This window comes from Sipha flava, unplaced genomic scaffold (genome assembly GCF_003268045.1).
Source record: "Sipha flava isolate LNK unplaced genomic scaffold, YSA_version1 356_pilon_pilon, whole genome shotgun sequence".
NCBI lineage: Eukaryota > Metazoa > Arthropoda > Insecta > Hemiptera > Aphididae > Sipha > Sipha flava.
In genome coordinates this window covers 178309-199904 of record NW_020273051.1, presented here as the reverse complement: position 1 = coordinate 199904, position 21596 = coordinate 178309, and the positions used below count along the sequence as shown (strand labels likewise).

General features: G+C 34.1%; 1 protein-coding gene across 1 annotated transcript in view; it reads right to left on the bottom strand.

Annotated features, from left to right (window-relative positions):
• Positions 1 to 21596, bottom strand: part of LOC112687534 (5-hydroxytryptamine receptor 1D-like) — a 165784-nt gene that overhangs the window by 1769 nt on the left and 142419 nt on the right. The window contains exons 3-7 of the mRNA XM_025560278.1: positions 20006 to 20129; positions 11077 to 11228; positions 3076 to 3278; positions 1802 to 2066; positions 34 to 588 (exon numbers count right to left, since the gene is read on the bottom strand). Of these exons, the coding sequence (XP_025416063.1) occupies positions 34 to 588; positions 1802 to 2066; positions 3076 to 3278; positions 11077 to 11184 (1131 nt within the window). The 5' untranslated portion in view covers positions 11185 to 11228; positions 20006 to 20129. The remainder of the gene's footprint in view (positions 1 to 33; positions 589 to 1801; positions 2067 to 3075; positions 3279 to 11076; positions 11229 to 20005; positions 20130 to 21596) is intronic.

Sequence of the window (21596 nt, the reverse complement as noted above, 5' to 3'; positions counted from 1 at the left end):
GGCCGCGGCCGGCACCGGTTCGGCCAGGCTAACGTTGGACTGCCGGCGGCACGACGCGGCCGCGGTCCTGCCACCACTCCCGCCGCAGCCGGCGGCCGCGGTGCCGCAACTCTGGCCGGCCGCCACCGGGGTCAGCGACGGTCTGCGCGATCCGCACGCGGATGGCGTGCGCGCCTGGATCTCCTGGTTCACCTCGCACTTGGTCATCATCTTGCGCCGGTAGTTCTGGTACGTCTTCTTCAGCAACTTGTTCTTGATGCCGTACAGCAGCCCGTTGCACAGCGCCGAGCCGGTGATCAGCGCGAACGCCAGCGACTTGACGGCCGGGTCGGTGCGCGGCGCCGCGCCCACCGCCGCGCACAGCGACTCGTACAGGGACACCGCGTAGTACGGCGCGTAGAACACGGCCAGCGACCCGATGATCTGGAACACGGCCGAGAACGCGTTGTTCCGGCGCAGCTTGTTGGCCATCGCGGTCGGCAGGAAGAACGGGTTCCGCTGGTGCGTGATCGTCACCTGCGCCGACAGCGTCACCTCGAAGATCGCCGACGCTATCCGGTGCCTGTGGTACCGGGCGATCGTGAATACCTGCGGGCGCGACGTCCAGTTTTACGAAACAACATTTATGTCAAACCGCTTTTATTATTTTTTTTTTTTTAAGTCCTAAACACGGTTCGAACGTTCCGCGCGGTTTGTTGATATCGCGTCGGTTAGTGTCGCACGGTCGGAGCAGGGGTGGCCAACCAGTCGATCGCGACACCCTTTCGCGTTTTCTTCAATTTTTCAATTTTTTTCAGTAAACTAATAAAATGTTATATATGTATCTTCGTATGTCCCACGAATATAAAAATGAAATTATCAAATCGAATTCAAGCACAAACATCTCATTGAATGATTAAATTAACATATTAACAGTGGTAATAATAAAAGTAGTAGTATAGTTAGAGTAATAAATAGTAATCGGTTAAAAGTAATAATTTGTAATCAAATTTATTAAAATACATGTAGTGTGAAACTGCGAATTAAAAGTAATAAAAGAAGTGTAACGTGCATGTACTTATAATATATATTTTTTGGTCGATCGCGACGACTTAGAAATACTCGGAGATCGATTGCAAGTCTATAGAAGTTGGCCACCCCTGGGTCAAAGTGATAGTGCATCGTACGTTTCGACGGAAATATCTTGTTTTGATGCTATAGGCGTTGCATCGTATTACGTTTGACGTGCGTGTGAGCAGTCCTCTAGCATTGGTGCACGATCCGTGTTGGTTTTAAAAATTTTTATACGTTTGTTAGCGACGAGTAAAGGAAATATAGGGTTTGCAGCGCGTTGATGAATGGAAAAGCGCCGAGTTCGAGGATAGAAAATGACGGCAGCCATCGTGGTCGCCGGGAATGTTTCGTAAAACGGATGTTTCTATTATTGCCTTTTTTTCTTGCAGCCGTGTTATAAAAACTACGGATTGACAGTGCCGTCACGTTTTGGGAAATGTTAAAGTTTTACAAAAAAAAAGAAGATTTCGGAGACTTTTGAAAATGGATATTGTCACCTATTTCAAGTGTGTGCTTAGTGACTTGCAGAATATTAAGAACTATTTTTTATTTTCTAAGAAGTAAAACTACGAAAACGTTTTTATAAATACTCGCATTAAATAAGTACTGGTAGGTTGGATCGCAAAGAAAAAAATAAAAAACAGTTGAAATTTGTTTCGCAGAATGTTAGCTAGTTAATTATTTAGTCTTGATTCATTAATGTTTTTCGGTTAATGTCGACATAGTTTTTAAGTTCCGAACAACCAACCTTTATATTGCATCCGAGTATGATGACACCAGGAAGTACTAGTGTAACGGTCGTGTAGAAAATGCTGTAAAATATTGTGGCTCGACCTTTGCTGAAATCCGTCGTGCAGACCGGCAAGCCGGGTTGATAACTGTAAGGAACTAACCGGAAAACTGGTGGCATTGAGATCAACAGGCACACAATCCACGTGCCGCAAAGGCCCATCATGATTTTGCGGCTGTTCACTAAAGTGCCATAATGCAATGGTGCCGCGATCGCGTAATATCTGAAAAAGAAGACCGACAGACAACAACGATTACACAATTATACAATTATTAATCAGTTAATGTTTTTGAAATATCGTCTGATCTCACGGATTGATTTCTAAAGATAGTTTATTTCTCCAAAGTAGAACGAGAAATGTCAACTGCACTTTCGGTAATGGTGAGTATTGAACACGTAAGGTAAGGTGAAAGTTTTTACTTCGAGCTTGAGAAATATATCTTAAATATGGTGTTAAATTATATACATATCTTTTAATACTTATAAAATATCCAATAGGTACTATTATATGAAATAAAGGAAAACTTTTGTAGTGGTCCGAAGTCTACCGAAGTTTTTAAAATTATTAATCAATTAATAGAAAAAAAAAAGTTTTTGTAATTTTACTTTGAACAAAGTGTGCGAATGACATTTGTTTTGTTCGTTTTATCTGTTAAAATTAACAAAACTCGTGCAGTACTATTTCTCGATCAGAAACGGTTTTGGCCAATCGATTTTTTCCTACAGTCTAAATTAGAACGTAACAACATGCGTTCGATCAACGATACCGAAATTATCGTACACATTTCGCTTCGAATACACGGAAAGGATAATAGTTCATTGTACTCGAAAACGTCTATTTACAATTTCGAAATTCGACACGAAACGCCCGTAAAGTCGATCTCTGTAACACCTGTACGCTTTCGACGACTGTTTGAGTACCCGTATTGTTTCGCCCTTCAAATGATATCCATTTGATGCACCCCTAACCCGTTGTGGGATGGTGATACTAAAATGTACGTGAGCAATAATATGTTTCGGCTTAGGTTTGGCATACTATGCGGGCTATGATGTTCGGATCAATCACGTAAGTACGGTTTAGGGGGGGGGGTTAGGTTAGGTTTACCCTTCCCGTTAAAAAAAATCTCTGTCGGTAAGTAAACAGGTAATAAAAAATACAGGCAAAATATATTAACCCTTTTCCCAGCCCCAAAAAATAATCTTTGACTACGCCCTCAGTTCCGGATACCGACCTGTCGCAGTTCAGGCCGCACACCGTCCAGATGGCCATCGGGTGCAGGAAGTTGAACAGGAATCCGTGAACCGGGCATAACCACGGGGCGACTTTCTCGTACTGGTTGAACGTTTCCGGTAAAATAGACAACAGGACCGCGATGCACACGATCAGGTCCACGGCGCTCAAGTGCGTGAGCAACACGTTGATTGGCGAACTCGTCTGTAAAATGGAGAGGTTAGGTTATTCTACCGCGGCCGAGTCGATGTACCATTGACATCGTTCCACGCCAGTGGAATTTTCAACTCTTTAAGGACTAAAATTAATTCTACGGCACACCGAAAACCACGAAAACCGATTTTAAATCAAAATCCGTACAAAAATTTTCCATCAACGATTTGGTTATTTTTAATTTGCTGTTTTCTTGTGATTTGTCGTGTGCCATATAAACGCGAAATAAAACTAATTTAAATGCTATGTACACAGTTCGGTCGCGACCGTCAATAATGCAATACCGTACTCCGTTGCTATTATCTTGCTCCACTACCTTTAATTGTATTTTCACCTGTTTTTTTTTTTAATAAAAACACACTATCTCAAAAAAGTACCAATTTTTTAACCAGCCAAACTGCAAATCTCTCAAACGTATAGGAGCTCCGCTATCCTATTTCTGGTATCAAAATTGATAAAATAATTAACTAATTAAATTCGTCATTGATAAATCAGTACGGTCTGGACGTCACGTAATTGCCGTTATCTCACGATAACAAACCACTAACAACATCATGCCGGATAAAATTAAAACCATCACCCCACTAATTATCCAAGAGTTACGTATACAGAGTGCGCCAAATAAATCACCTAATTCACCTACACAATCAATTTAAAATGATGGTTTCATCACCTCCACTGGAGCAAAACGTTTCTTATCAATCACCAAATTTAGTTAACCACCAACAAAAATATGTCTCAAAAAACCGATTTTTCCTGTTTTCAAATCAAATCGAGGAATCTGTTAATTTTGATAACAATTCTAATAAGATGGAGCTAGAACCTGAACAAAGGGCACCTACTCCCACCATAGTAATACCATCTCCCTTCCAATTTTCATTCGTACAGTAAATGATTTTAATGCACTCTGTAATATAATCAAAGAAGTAACAAAGCGTGAACAGTTTTCTTATAAAAGTTCAATAAACGGTGTAAAACTAGCTACCCGATTACCAGATTTATACCGGGATGTTATAAAATATTTACAATGCAACAAAGCAGACTTTCATACTTATCAATTAAAAGAGGATAGAGCATATCATGTAGTTGTGCGTAATTTATATCATACTACCCCGATTGAAGATATTAAAAAAGAACTACTGTTACTCGGTTATACTCCAAAAAGAATAACAAATGTTATCCAACACAGTACCAAATCGCCTATCCCCCTCTTTCTTATCGATCTAGAATCTGCCCTTAATAATAAAATAATTTTTGATATTAAATTCTTGATATTCACTAAAATTAAAGTCGAAGAACCTCGAGTAAACAAACAAACTATCCAATGTCTTCGTAGCCCAGGTTTTGGTCATACAAGATCCTACTGCAATCACTAATCTAAATATGTGCGTTGTGGTAAAAAGCACCTGTCAGAAATCCTCCAGCCTTCCACCCAAATGCGCCCTGTGTGCTGGCGACCACCCCGCAAACTACAGAGGTTGTCCAACTCATAAGGAATTCCAAGCCTCACTTCAACCAAGAAAATTATCCAAACGACAAGATCACCCAGTTCCGCAACATACTAATGTAAGCCCATAATCTATTGTTCACTCTATTTCAAATTCTACAACTCCTCACATTAAATCATATGCACAAGCAACCACTGAAAATCCAAAAAATCACTCTAATATACAGCATCCAACAGAACTCGACTTTCCCCCACCAAAACTCTCCTCCTTCCTTGATGATCTCAAAAATTTAATAAATCCCCTTATTTCTTTTCTAACCATCTTCATAAATAGTCTCCTCATTTCAAAAAATGATAAATAATCAAACTATCCTTCTTCCTATTAAAATTTTTCTTTGGAATGCAAATGGTCTAACTAGATAAAAAAATGAAATTAAAGCCTTAATCACCAATAAACAAATAGGCATAATTTTGATTAGTGAAACTTACTTAACACTACTCTCCTCATTCCAAATCCCAGGCTATACAATGCATCACTGTGATCATCCTGATCGTACAGCACATGCTGGATCTGCAATCCTAATAAAACGTAACATAAATCATACTGCTCTTCCGCCGTTCCAAATATCTTTCCTTCAAGCTACAAACATTTCTTTATTGATAAATCACATTCCTACTAGAATTTCTGCAGTATACTGTCCTTCATATCAGACTAATAAAATAACTATCGATGACTTTAATCTCTAATTTCAAACATTTGGAAATACGTTTTTATCAGGTGTAGAATTCAACTCAAAACACCAAAACAGAGGCTCTAGAATAACTAACACTAGAGGTCGCTCTCTTTTCAACTCTCTTCTAAGCAACAACCTTAAACATCTATTCCCATTTGGACCAACCTACTGGCCTGCCCACTCCAATAGAACATTAATTTTTTCATTCACATATTACCTAACCATACAAATTTTGACATAGCAAATTCTTTCGACCTCTCTACAGATCATACTCCTGTCTTACTCACTCTACACAATCAAACTATCCACCCAAAATGTTACTCTACTCTCACACCAGGCAAAACAAATTGGAATAATTTCTCACACATCGTTGGAAACAACATTTCTCTTAAAATGTCCTTAAAAACTACCGATGAGGTAGACTTTATTTTTTCGGTATTCACAACGGTGATAATTTTCTAGCAATACATGGATACCAATTTATACGCGCTTACTATTTTTAGTTACTCCTATTTTTTTTTAGTGAAAATTCACCAATATGTAATAATTATGCACGATTACATACATTTTATTTCATACACCTCGTAACTCGTCGGATTCATGAGACAACTGCGACTGTATCGATTTAGCTATTTGCACCGATGATCGATTGTAAGAGACATGTAATAACATTGAACAATGATCGAACGTGTAAACCGATGTACAATAATTGTCTAGGAGTGTTGGAGACAAACGATAATTATTATCGTTTGTTTTCAACACTCCAAAACGATACTATAGATTGGGTGTTTTGCTTTGATTTGTTCTTCGAATTAAAATATGATTTACTACGATACCTATACATCAATTCCATCACCGCTGAGAAATAATTTTCTAGGTTGTTCGCACAACGTTTCAGATTTACTTTTTAATCGGTTATGTAATGAATACGTTCGGAAAAGAAAATCGTAATGATGATTATAAAAATAATAATTAAACATTTATTAAACGTAATAATAGGTCACGTGGTCGGTAACGCACGGACCGGAGTAAAACGGTAGAAAAACAACGCGACAATACGATAAAAGAAAACTCATTTCCGACTAAAATGTTCTCGTATTTCTTACGAAATGCAATTATAGCGGGCAGATGTGGTTCGGTTACGTCATTCGGTGGAAATGTTTTTGGCGGTCGACCGATGACGTTTCGACAATAATACAATTACATTTAGAACGCATTCGTTCACGGGTCAAGTGTTGTTCTAAGAACTAGTCGCCCGCGAAGCACCACCCGAAAGAATATCGACGGGTTTTCGGAAATATATACTCGTAATTTATTTTCCAAAAACATTACGCGTAAAACCGCGTCCGTCGAATTCCGGGCTATCGAACGGGGTTTGCGACGTGTAAAATTGAAATTCAGAATCCATTTCCGTTCACTTCGACTCGTCAACGACGGACGGGTCGGACTAACCCGGGGGTGATGGAATTTCGCGAAAGCCGATGAGATGTCTTAGCCGTTTCGGTAAAGGTTCCGTCGGCCGACCGATTTGTTATTCGGCTGCGACACGGTTAAACTTGCGCTTCTCCGCAACATTCGATCCGAAAAAAATGTTGAAGAAATTTCTTATGACGTCGCGACGGGCAAACACGTAACGCGCGCGATGGTCAAAAGAGAAAAGAACACAATCGGTGCTGCGATCGTTTACGAGTAGACAGTGGTGTAGAAAGATTCGTTAACATTCCTGGCAAACTTAGAAAACAACGCTTTTTAACCAATTAAAATTTGATATTATGATATTTTTTTTAACCAATAATTTTACTATTTTTTTAAGTATACAATTTATATTTCTAAGTTATTATCACAGTATTAATTTTAAACTTTGAAAATTTGCTTTTCTCGCTTTATGACTGGCAAATTCATCGGTTATTCCTTCATATGAATATTTTTATTTAAATACTTTTATACTATTTCATAATTTCATCATTAAATTCAAATGTAGAGTGTACAAATAGACAACATCTATGTATTTCAAAAAGTATAACAGAAAAATTTTGATTTTAGGATAAAAATACGACTTTCGCACGATTTCGCGTTCCTTTGCAATTCGCGCCGCTGGCATAGGCACAGTTCGTCATACTCTTGATACGCCACTGCGTGTAGGTATAACATTTTAATGAACTTATTGAACAAGAGATACCATATCATGCAACGAGAAAAACGTCTTGTCGTCCGTATCGGATCAAAACGGCTTGTCACGACCCAACTCTTCTCAGCGCGATTTGCACGTACGTTAGAAAAGACAAATACGTTTTGGACGAATAACCACGCTTCCGCTCGACCGAGTTTCCGAACCCGAAGACTGCGTCATCATTGTTCCGTATCGGAACGATTCCCGCGTGGAATTAAAACCGAAATCGTTTTATACAGCGTCCGTTTTCGATCTTCACGCATTGGTCCGAGATGACCAAAAAACGATTTTGCAAATTTCAAAATTAATTTTCTCCTCAAAACGTTAGACGCGCTCCGCGAGACGTGCTGTGCAAGCGTAGACTTTTAGTCGAAAATCCGATTTAATTTGCAAGTCACGATTCCCAGTCGTACCGTAGTGCGTTACCGAACGTTTTCCCAAACTTTTCTTCTTCTTCGCGTCTTCAGTCGTTTTACTGGTTTGCTGTAGTTCTTCATGCTTCACTATTATAACTTAATTTTTTTAGTTCCTTGTTGCTATCCTTTCCTATGTCAACCATGCATTTTTTCATATATTCCATCCTTGGCCTTCTGCTTCCAATATAACCTACGTCACCTTCTATGACATTTTTCGTTAAACTATCATAGCGTAATATGTGCCCTAGCATATTATATCTTCTAACCTTAATACTATGATGCCACGATTGTCGTTTTTCTTTTACTCTAGTTAATACTGCTTCATTTGTCACTCTTTCAGTCCATTTATTCTGAAGCATTTTTCGATAAAACTACATTTCGAAGGTCTCGAGTTTGTTTCTCTCTACTTTACTAATTGTCATACTTTTCTATTAGAAATTAATAAATAAACAAAATTTCGTTTTGTATAAACCGTCACACCGAAACAATTAATTTCCAAATTCACCATTAATTAGTTTGTCGAAGACTTATCAATGAGCGTAATATTAATCTTCGAATTGTTTACCAGTGTTAATATTTGTTTGTTTCAATCATTAAATTAAATTACTCGTAAAACGATGAAATATAACATTTATTTTTTCGGGTCAGTACGACCTAACTTTTATTATTATTATTATTATACCACGGGAGTAATGCTGGTAGTTGTAATTAAATTTTCTGTTTGAAAACGTATTAATTAACTTTTTTACATTATTTCTTCATAATCGCCTTGATTGTATACTCTCTTTGATATTTGTTTGAAACAATAAATAAATTCCTACATTTAGTTTTTGAATAACAAATTGTATACTCTATATACCTATGTTTAATTTTAAATTAAATTTTTTACGCAAAAGGTCTAAACATGTCCTATGTAAATAAATTTAGTAAACGTTGATGCAGTCGGTTTAAAATACGATTTAATCGTTTCATTTATTTTTTATTCAGTTTTATTTGGACCAATAAAAAGAGAAAAAAGCTTATGAAATGGCAAAATATGATTTTTTTACTACAACTTTAACCCGGTAGCAATAAATAATATAAAACATAAGAAGAGAGCCGACACTCCTAAGTCGGGTAACTTATAGAGATGAGTGAAAGTATTAATGTAGTGGTCTTTTAATCTTGAATCCAATGTACCATTGCTCTCGAAAAAATTATTCTTAATTAAGAGTTAATTAATGAAAAAAGTCACATGGATCAGTTTCTATGTCTCAAGATCATTGATATTGTAGGAGAATAAAATTTCTGAATAAGATTGGTTAAACTTATAACGTTTTAACATTCATAAACATAATCTAAAATTTGTAAAAATCAACAATTTCAAGTACCTAAAAACCACATGAATTTCAATAAAAGATTGCTAAACTAAAAAATGATATTAAGCAAATAACTAATATAATTTGATGGGAATTCGTTGAAATATTCGACTTCAATTTCAAAATATAAATTTGTATAATTTATCAAACATTTTTGTGAAAATCTAATCAATTTTTTTTTATTGGCTGCAAAAAATTATTATTAAAAATGTTGAGGTATCCAATTTTTAACCAGAAAGAAAATTAAATTTAAAAATGTTATGAATTTTGACTATAAAGATGTAGTGGATTTTTATATTTATATCAAAATTTAACATTCAAATTTTCATACATTTTTTTTAAATTAAACTCCATTTTATTTCGTGAATCAGTAATATATATATATATATATATATATATATATGAGGTATATATAATCTTTGAGAAGAAGCTAAAAAACATGAACATTTAATTTTTCTATAAATAGTTCAGAAAAATCTTTTGAAGTTTAACAATCCGTAAAAAACAATGAGATAAGAATTTAGTAAATATTTTAAGATTCTACGATACCTATTTTTTGTGTTATGATGAAAACAAAAATTGGTATTCCGTAAATGTTGCCATTTTTTTTATAAGTTTTCATTAAGTTTCACAGTATTAAGAAAATTGTTTGGGAATTTTATAAAATAGCCCCCTCACAGAGTATTAATTAGAACCCATTTCCTTTATTTTAATTTTTATTTGGTGATGATCGGAACAATCCTTCTGGTTGAAATCGTGTACAAAGACAAAAAAAATAACACATAATGGTAAAGCCAATACATTTCTTGTTTCACTCATAATCTAGAAAAAAAAAATGAAAATAATAAATAAATAAAACGATTGAATTCGACAATTTTGACAGGACAAAACTTGGTCGAATAACAATAAAATATTTTGATAGATCGACACAACCATATTTTCTTGGACTAATGGTTTATTTGTTGGAATAGCTTTGTTTGTTTCGGACGAACGGCCGACGAGACGTTATAAATCGCGAGTCAGTTTTTGAACAAAGACGCACAAATTTTTTCAGTATAATCTAATCGATAACGTCCTAACGTTTTTAGAAAAATATTCTTCTTGGGAAATCGGCAGTTTCAATACACCACTTCGAAATCGAGTACTGATAAATAGATAAATATTAAAAATAAAATTGCCTTATGTAATATGATGTATACGAAAAAATATATTTTGTTTCTATGTACAAATATTATGCCATTGAAGTAAAAAAAAAAAAGCGAAAAAATATTAAAAATATTTTGAGTCTTGTGACTGATTAGATTTTTTTTTTTTTTTTTTTTAAAAAAAGGAGTCAGAATATGGGTACAACATAGACATGCTGTAGTGTAAGTTTTGAATTTTCTAAAACGCTTTTCTTTTACACGGGTTATAAGATGATATTTTGTAGTATAAACGTAATGTAAGGGATGCGGTACGGGATGATAAGAAAACTGCGGTTTTCACCAATTGTTGAAATAATGAAGTTCATATGACAGTATGGTCACGAAACTATTTTTATTGTTTAAAGACATAAAAAAAAAACGTGATGACTTGAACGGATGATATTAAATACACACACGCGCACACATATACATAAATTATAATAATGTTTACAGTTACAGAATATAATATAATGATCTTACCTGTTTGGAGAGAAGGATGACTAATAAGACGTATCCGTTTATGAACGCGGCTAAGGCCGCTACGCCGCAGACTGCCAAGACGGTCACCAACTCTTGGTCGCCGTTCATCACTCAGCATCACCCGATCAGATAACAACTACATCATTCCAGTACTGAAAAATATAAGCGATATTATTTAAGTATAAAAAATATAAATTTATACGGACGGATGTCTGAAGCCATCAGGCGCGATGTTAACATTTGACCAGTGACGTTCGATCACACTGGACTGATGTACGGTTGTAGTACCATATGTATAAATGCCCCATCGATATAATTACACGTTATGAAGGAATGGATTTATTAGAACAAAATGAAATCTTCAAAATACGGTCTTAAATACTCTTGTATAAAGCTATAAAATATGCGCTTGAAATTGATCATAATTAATTGAAAAAGATATATTAATTTTATTTGATATTATCACGGAAACAAGGTTTTATCAAAACTTAATTATTTATAGCTATCTTTGTTATTTTCTCGTCTTTGGCGACAACAGACTCATTAGGGTTCCGTACCTTGAAAAGAAAAAAACCGGAATTCTTATAGGATCACTTTGTTGTTCGTCCGTCCATCTGTCAAGACCCTTTTTCTAAGGACGCGTGGATTTATCAAGCTGACATTTATATCAACTACTCAGGTCTATTGTTTCTTAGAGCTCTGAAAAAATCAAACTTTTAAACCAACACAATCAAAAGATACAGATGTTAATGCCACAAATGTTCGTAAATTTTTGAAACTCGCAAGGGAATCAAAACCTACAGGGTACTTCCCGTGAACTCAGAATCTTGAAATTTGGTACGAAGGAACGTGAGTTTTGAATTTATCGGTAACGTATTATTTTACTTTGTCCACTCAATAATACTAGACTTGAACTTAACGAAATTAAATCGTCCTATGCGACAAGCGTAAACGAATTTATTACGTCATCATCACTCGATACTTGTGTATTTTTTAATTTTTTGATAAAAAAAAAGCATCGAAAACATAAGGTTTATATTTACCATGTAAATTAATACCACATTTACGAGTGTAATTTTTAATTTGATGACAGTAATTTCTTCAGTAATCAGACCCAAGAAATCATTAGTTAGGTAGTTCATGTTTTTTTTTATGTTACTTAATTTTCTAATTTTTTCCATGTAATTATTCGTTTTTAATAATTTGTAAGGAAATTATACCAACATCAGAATGCTGCTATCCAACCCTTGGGCTGTTAACACAAAAAAAAAAAAAAATTATTTGTAACCGTAACCATAGAAACCAACTAGATTAATTTGTTTGACATAATATTTCACATATATATATATGTAAGTACTTTATAATACCATTCTTTAAAATCTTTTAAGAAATTCATTATAATCCATCCATCCATTGAAGTAAGTTTTATGAAAATTGCGGTTTTAATAAACGAAATAATGATACGAGTATACTAGAGCATCTAGAACATGATGCTTTGTTTGGCTTCGTTGTGGGAGTAAAATATTTTGTTTAATACCACTGTTGATATTTCAAACATAAAACGATGTTTGATAATGATTACGTAAATTTACGGATTACATTTTTTTTAATATTATTTAGAAACAAAAAATAAATATTTTAATTATTACAATAAACATATGTGCAGTTATATATTATTTGTGGTATAAGGCACATGAAAAAAATAGTCATATAATGGTGACACTTAGCTTGCGGATTTGTTTATTTTTGATTATAATTTATCTATTTGTTTAGATTTAAGTCATGATACCATTTTTAATTATCATACAAGGAGGATCACCAGGAATGGCCTCGAAATTTAGCGTTGAAATTAAGGAATTTGGATGGTTTGTTAGTCGGGAGCGGAATCATTTGTACAGAACTTTCGACATTTTTTAATTACTGTATAAATCAATAATGCATGTTTAAGCTAAAATGGTTTTTGAGCAAACATTGGCACATTTTAATGCGCACCGCGTTTCATACGGCCTACGGTTCGTCCTTTTTCCATTATTTATCACCATATAACCGAGTTAGATTGATCGGGTTTTAACGTTTTATCAGGCAGTCGGACCGCGGTAATTTAATGCTTTTATATACTTTTATACGCAACTGTACACATGCAACACATTTTGTGTAACGTTTATTGATTACGATCGAACGCCTTGGAAATATGTTAACCGCAGCGGAGTAATCATTTTTCAAAACCGGTACGATCGTGAGGTACCCATCAGTTACGTTTCACAAATCACGAATCGACTGCAAATAGATTGCTGTATTGATACCATATAACAGGTGGACACGTGAAGCTGCATGTTTGAGTCTTAGGTCTCGGGTTATAGCTGATTTCAGGATTTTAACGGAAGAATTAAAACTTTTTAAACTTAAGTGTTAACGAAACACGAAAAATCAACCTAGACCACATCGAAAGCGACAACGTGGTCTTACAGGTGTACTCGCGTTCGTTCTTGCGATGATGTCTCATCAGGCATTTGAAAAGGTACCATCTCGAAGTGTAGCTAGAATTTTGACGTGCGATAATCGCAAGTATGTCCAGAATAAATAATTATCAATTCTAATGACCCAAAGTCGTATCATTAATAGGCAATAGCGGTAAAAATTTAACATTTCAACGCGTGACGAAGAAAAAACCAAAATATTTGTCTGTGTGCCTATTTGGTATACTACGGTCGGAATGTCGAGGAATCCTGAAATCGATCGCGAATAACGTCTTTAATATACGCGTGGCACAATGTAGTCTTTGATTTCATACAAATCGATTCGTGAATTATTTAACGTGTACCTTCAATCGATTTTCATTTATATAACTGACGCATGGTCCCGCGAAACTTCGACAAGACTCGATATTTATTTCAACGATTTTTCGCATTCACCCGCAAAAATCTCTCATAATACAGACATATTCTCTTATCTCTTTATCCTAGCGCCGTTCTTTCATCCCGCTGTTGCAATGTCCGGCTAACCGACGGTGTCGAAACGTCGACGCGTTCCTCGTTTCTGACCCTTCGGAGCTGGTAATTAATTGCTCGTATCGAGATTACGTTGAATACGAAACGCCGAACGCGTAAAATTAACAATGTAACGCATATGCGTTCCACCAGCAAGTAATTCGATTTGTTCTACCGGTAAAACGAATGCGAAACGGAAGTTCGGTTGCAAAATTTAACCTGACGCGTATCCACGTAACGGTTACGTACTTGTTACTTTTGTCGAAAGCCAATTGAGTAAAGATCAATTCGTGCAGTGCTTTACGGCCCTGATGTCTTATTATATACAGATTATTATATTTAATATTTAGCAAGTATAACGTCGAGAGGGATTGATGTGTGTGTGTGTGTGTGTGTGTGTGTGAGAGAGAGAGAGAGAGAGAGAAATAGGAGATTAAAAGATCGCCGATTATATTCACAATCCGAATTTACTATGGTCGTCCGCGTCGTAACTGCGTTCACATGGTTTGTTCGGATTATTGTTCACATTTTTATTTAATATATCATATAATAGGTAATCGCACACGTTCACGGTCAGCGATGTATAAGCGCACCACACACACATATCGCATAATATCTCAATTTTTGTAAATTGACTGTTTTGTGAATATTAATATCGAATGATTTAGATGTCGCTGCGCTCTATCAATATCACAAATTCATGTTATTATAATCTATAAATCGTTATTTTTCCACAGTACCGCAAATTCGTTTTTATAATTATTTTGAGGTTTATTTTTGTATGTTATCTTTTATATCTACGTGTTAGGTTCTCGTTGTTTATAGAAAAGGCACTCCACACCATAATGAACTTTTTCTATTATTCCATTTTATTTTATTTGTTACACCGTTATCCATTTATCATATTGATAGCCGAAAAGGATAAATTACTTACTCACTATATTTATTTAATTTTTGCTGTTGTATATTTGCTATGATTTATTATGTTTATGCTTCGCGTCTGATTAACGATTTTTGTATCAGCAATAAATTAGTTACCAATTTATACACACATTTCATATCGTTTACCACGCAACTTGTCAGATTCGATCATTGTGATTGAGCTATTTACACCACCAGACACCGACGATAATAACGAAACGATGACCGGACACGGAGATCAATGTTAAAACGGACGTACGTCATTGGACTACGAACTGCGGTCCAAAACCTCCTGGTAAAGGTCAATGATGTATAATGTGCACGTTTTTCTCCGGTGGTTAATATTATAAAATAAGTGCGCACAGAACAATGTGATAATCGAATTAGAGATGTTTCACGTTGTTATCTGGTCTCGGCGAATGTACACGCGTCTTGATATTTCGCTGCAGTTCGCGAGATAACACGAGATATACATGTGTAAGGTACATTGTATATTTAAATTGCGTATGTAGCGTTGAAAAAACAGTCGAGCGTGCTGTATTTTTACAAAAATTGATCTTGAGTTTACAGTCGACAATATTTTCTAGATTTACAAACATAAGATATTCATGGTCTCATCTTAACAGTAATTTTCACTCGGAGTTTTTAATGTTTCAAAAATGATTTTCAAGAAATTGAAATGTCATGCGGTTTTAGACCTACAATTATTGATCGGAATCCTTCGAGAGTGAATATTAAACGTCTATTAATATAATTGTACTCTCGGAGTAAATTCAAGCGACTTAGTAAATTGTGTCGTTACTAGATGACATAATATATCATATATCTGTTGCAGACATTTCCCGTTTCTCCCGATGTACATTTTAAATGTCCCCAAATTAATTTTTTACAATTTTTTTTTAAAATTTTCTATTCAATAATTTTTAAAATAAAATATTACCTAAGTATAGTTAATTTATCTATAATTATTTAAAATATATTTTTTAAAATTACCTCGCATACTTTTTACGATTTTCATTTTGTTTTAGTTTTTCGTGATTAAAATGCTTCTACGCTGTTATGGTTTTCATCAGTAGCGGCTCGAAGTAAATATTCTGGGAAGACTTAAATTATTTAACATAAACTCTGTACAACAACGAACAAGAAAAACCCTTTTATTGGAAAATTAATTATACTTAATACTTAATTTAATATTTAGTTAATATTTTCAACTTAATTTAACAGTAAATTTATTTATAAACTAATTCAATTCTGAAATTTTTTTTTATCTGCGAATTTGTAGATGACGATGCACAGCGACTAACAACGGCGCGATGGCATGGAAATTATTGTCTTGAACCCAGTTTCAATAGCGTTTGTAATACGTGGATTATTCTCCCCTGCCCCTTCCGTCCAACAAACCAAACCATTACATGTTACGATTGAACCTGTCGGACGTCAGTTTCACTGAAACGACGACCGTCGTCTAAATTGTTAAAATAGTGTTTCTATCCAAATGTATAGGTTTTATATTTTGCGGCCATAAATTTATAATAATAAATGTAGAGAACGCTATAATATACGAGTATTTTCAATAAAAATAAAAATATTTCTATACATTTTAAAATAGTTATTATCTACGAGCAGCTGTTTTTTTTTAAGGAGAGACACAGTTTCAAAGTTTCCCCTGACGAGCCGCTCCTGGTTTTAATATAAGTTTTGGTTTGAATGTCTGTCCCTAAGTATTGAGGTTGAGAAGAGTGGGAATAAAAGTTTTCATTAAAATACAAGTGAAATGATTCGCACGTATTTGTCGTAGTTTGTTGAGTATTCGCTGAATTGCGTGCCCTTAGTTCAGGATTGAAACCATTGTCTTCGGAAGTATAGCCATATACTAAATGATTACTAAGTTTAATCACTCTTTTATCAAAAGGGAACATCCTGCCCGATAAATCTTAATTACGAATTAATCCGCGTAAGGGGTTGATCGGGTTCTCAAAATAATAAACCGAAAGTGTGCATTTACTAAAACTACTGTTACTTTTGTATTCAGTAGTTAAACCAAATTGTTGAACCTTCCTGTATCATGCCAGTGTAAATTGAAAACGACTCCCAATCGTTTCAGTGATTACGGCCAAACTGACTCCCAAATGGTTGATAAATAGCACGCAACCTAGGTAGTAAATATTATCTCTAAAATAATACTTCAATATTACCAACGTCACAAATGTAACTCTCCTTTATGATGAATTTCACCATAAATTTCTTAATTTAAAAATTTGATACTTCGTATACGAAACCCGAGTATTTAATATTACTTAGTGTTCGATGAAACGTCGGATTGGCAGTAAAATGAATACAACCTTTTTTTTTTTTTTTGTATAAAACGATATAAAATATCAAAATGTTTATAATGTAATTCAAAAGAATTTATTTTTAAGTATATAAATATGTTTAGTTCCAGGGCTAAATTGACAATTATCATATGAGTAGATTATTGCTTGGAAAAATCCTGCTACATTTTCCAGTTTGAAGAATTAAACGTTTATATTATATTCATAGTCCGCAAAATCTTAAATAAAGTGTCCAACATCGATTTTAAAACCACCTGGTTATGTATGAGTTAATAAAATAAATATACTTTGTCGAATAATCATAACTGTACCATTTAGTTGAAAAATAAATATTGATTTAACCAGGTATACAAAAAAAATCATAATTTCTAAAACAGTATATGGACTGTGGAAAAATTAAAATTATGTACAGAGTGTCATAGTTCCTTAAAGTTATATTGGTCTAGTTCAGGGTTAAAAACATTTTATTTAAATATATATGAAAGGCTTCTATTGTTAACTTTTGGAGTTCCTGAACTGGTGAAGTCACGGGAACCTATTGTTGAAAGATTGCATTCAAGTATGATAAGAACACGTTGAATGGTTTTGATTTAGTGAAATATTTAAATGTTCAAACACTATCATTGAATTGCAGGAACGGTAAAATTACAAGGAAGTGTGGATTATCACGTTCAAAACTCTACGAGTTTTATACAAGTGGTAAATAGTGGTGTAATGTATTGTTCATTCAGCAAACAAACAAACGTGTACGAGTTTGAAATTAATTTTCGTTTGCTTTGCAATATTTAAAAAGTTGAAAAGTTTATTCGACATTTCATGCCACCATTAATCACGAACTGTGAACATTTTATTATAGGTAAATGTAAACTAAAATTCAATTAAAATAAATTTCGGTCTGAGATAAAAGTGATATTATCTTAAACTTAATTTGTGAATTCCAAATATAAACGCCGTTAGACTGACGATTTGTGTTGAAAAATATTAGACGTATTTGAAACGCACTTTTTATTAAATACGTTCGTGTCTTGTTTGAAACGGGTAAAAAAGTAAGGCCCTGGTGCATGCAGTGCTGACAAAAAGAGTAAATTTTATAAAGTTTCATCACTTCCAGCTGTGTCTGATGTTAAATTGATGGAGAATCTATATAAGAGTACTCTTATAAATGTCGCACAAAAAACAGCGTTGTGGAAAAATATACGGAGTAAATAACACGATCAATTCGCTGCACTATTTCTTCCGAGTACAACTAACATTTTATTTAAAAACCGTTATTTACTAAATGTGAACAATTTTTATTATTTTTTTTTGTTCCGTTTTGGTTTGCTAAACGTTCCAACGATTAGCGTGTTACAAAACATATATCGGTTAAAGTTTTCATATTATATTATCAATAAGCTGTCACGTGGTAAAAAGTTTTCGGTCAGTTTTCGTACGATCGATTGTAGGAAAATGGAACCATTTAATACATTTACAATGGCCATAGTTGCTAATTTATAAATTCTATTGATTAATGTTTTTGTATATTTCTACAAGGTTCATTAGCATTATTCGTAATGCTCAAAAATAAAAAATAAATATGCACTTGAAAGTTAAAGAATGCTGTTTGACATACCTAAGATTTTAATACAATTCAAAGTACACACAATTTTTTTAAACAAAAACATCAAAAAAAGAATCATGAAACGTACGACATCGTATTCATTAGGTATCAAACAATGATCAATATTAGCGTAAAATATATTTTTCGTTCATAAAACATTAAGAAATAACAATCGGTCAAAATTGTTCAAGATATCTAGTGCATGCATTGATTATTTAAATATTGCGACCACTGTTTGTGATATGGAGCTATTTATAATTCTCATCAGGATTTTTCCGTTTATCGTACAATATACGTTCTTAGATAAGTCATATTAATTTTATGATTTATGTTTAAAATATACAGAACGCTATATTTTTTAACCTGTTCGATGAAAGCTGTACATCAATTGTAAATACGCCCTTCGTAAAGAAATTTTTAATATGTTTTTAAATAATATTACATTTCAATTTGACATTATTACGTCGGTTTCAAAATCCATTATCATAATTTGATATATTTCTTTGTGAAGTTCATTGTGCGTTTAATTTGGAATGTATATACCACAGTATCGATTTGTAATTGTTTGTACTTACACGGTGAACGATAAACGAGCTTCATTTGAGTTGACAAGAAAATAATTAGATTTTTAATATGATTTTAATTCGTTGTTTTTCATTTTATTTGGCTGTATACAGTTTCGAACCATTATTTTTATTTGTTATTAATGGGTTTGGACTGTGCAAATTTTCATAAACGGAAAACATGTATTTTCCGTATACCGTGATGCATATGTTTGGTAAAATATAATAGTATGATTCGTATGCGTAAATATTATAATAATATTCACAGTTAATACTATGCAATACATTAGACACATTTGTATTGTACCGTTAGGTATAGTGTATTTACTATCACATTATATCAAGTTCAACAAGTCTATACAAATTTAGCGATCCTTCTACACACTCATTTTTAACAGTTACTTTTAATAAATTACGTATATTTTTTATATCGCCTCATCGGCGGTAACGATTTTGCGATTTCGTGGTTTACAACAAAATAGACTTTTTATGCGGTCGTTCATAGATAACGTTCCCACTACATACCTCTCAGGTTGACTCAAACTATTGACGACGAATTAGTGACTGCTGCCGAAAACATGTGGACTCCGATATATGATAGATGACACCGCAAGTTGACGTAGCGATATTCTTCAATCATCGATCCATCCTGTATTGAAGACCAAACCGTTATAGGCATTTTCTTATATAATTACCATAAGGAAAATTTATTTTTATTTTTAATCACACAAGTTAATTTTTCTACTTCTCCTTATCGATAAACTTTTTAATAACCATAGCGTATAGATTATTAGTTTTGTCGTAGGAACAACTTTTTGTATGAATCATAACTGTTGCATTAGACCAGTGATGCGCAACGTGTGAGTCACGAAATCGTATTAGGGGGCCGACAAAAATTTAATATCAAGTTATATACTTTGCATAATATCATTATTATTATTATATGTAGGGATTAACCTCATTGAAATAAATCATTTTGAAGGTTGTGTATCAAAAAAGGTTTGTATAATATTGCGTTAGGTTATACGTCTATGCTTTAGGTGGTTCGGGTTGTAGTTCCATCTTGGCCCTGTTTTTATGTTAATCAAAACAATTTTATCGTATTGTTGGTACTACGCTGCAGCAGGTGCGTTGAAACGAGCACTGAAGATCTATTATTTTTATTTCTTTTAATAAAGTTTTACAGATAGTTCCCATTGCAACGCGATAATGGACGTGAATACACAATGCTATTATCAACACGCGTGCGACTAACAAAGTACCACGTCGTACGAAATAACGACCGATGTCTGTTGCGCAGAAAATCAAAAGTTCCAAAAATTGTTTTGATCTTGCGTCCGCGCATCATGAGTTATCCAGTGAAATCATTTCTACCGGCGTGGTAGGACAAGTAGTGTTTTCAAATCGTTTATACGAGATTTATGTTATCATCACAGAGTGAACACGATAATCGACCGAGGGATGTCGTCAAATGTTTCGCGTTACTCTAAGTATTAATTAATATTTAATATTTCTCTCATTTTAGCAATCACATTAAAATATACTTGTGGTTGAATTAATTTTTACATTTTTGTTACTTTTCAGGACTTTTTGTTGTGTTTTTCATGCTGAAAATAAAATAAATACTTATGCTTTAATACGTTGCGCATTACGATCGACTTGAACGTGACGACAGTATTAATAAGAAAAGCAACAATTATGTGACGACGATACCGAAATGACCCGTTTGTGTCTCATTAGGACGTTATCGTTACGAAATTAACATCATGGCTAATCGTGTTCGTATGATACTGCGATATCTAATATAATAGTCGGTACGGTAGTTAATTGGTTAACGGTTACACAATATGCACAGTGTGCATAAGGTCCACAGTGTAGATTCATATAGATCTACATAGATCCACATAGATCCACAGTGTACATTGGACGCACAAACACACACGAGCGTGCGTATCATGTCTGCACGATAATGCCTGTATGATCACGTGTGAAATACTGAAACGTAAACAAAAAAATATTTTGTTATTAACATTTAATTATATGTATATTTTGCTGAACACCTATCTAAATGTTTTACTCCTGATGATATACAGCTACGTGTATTACAACTAGAAAT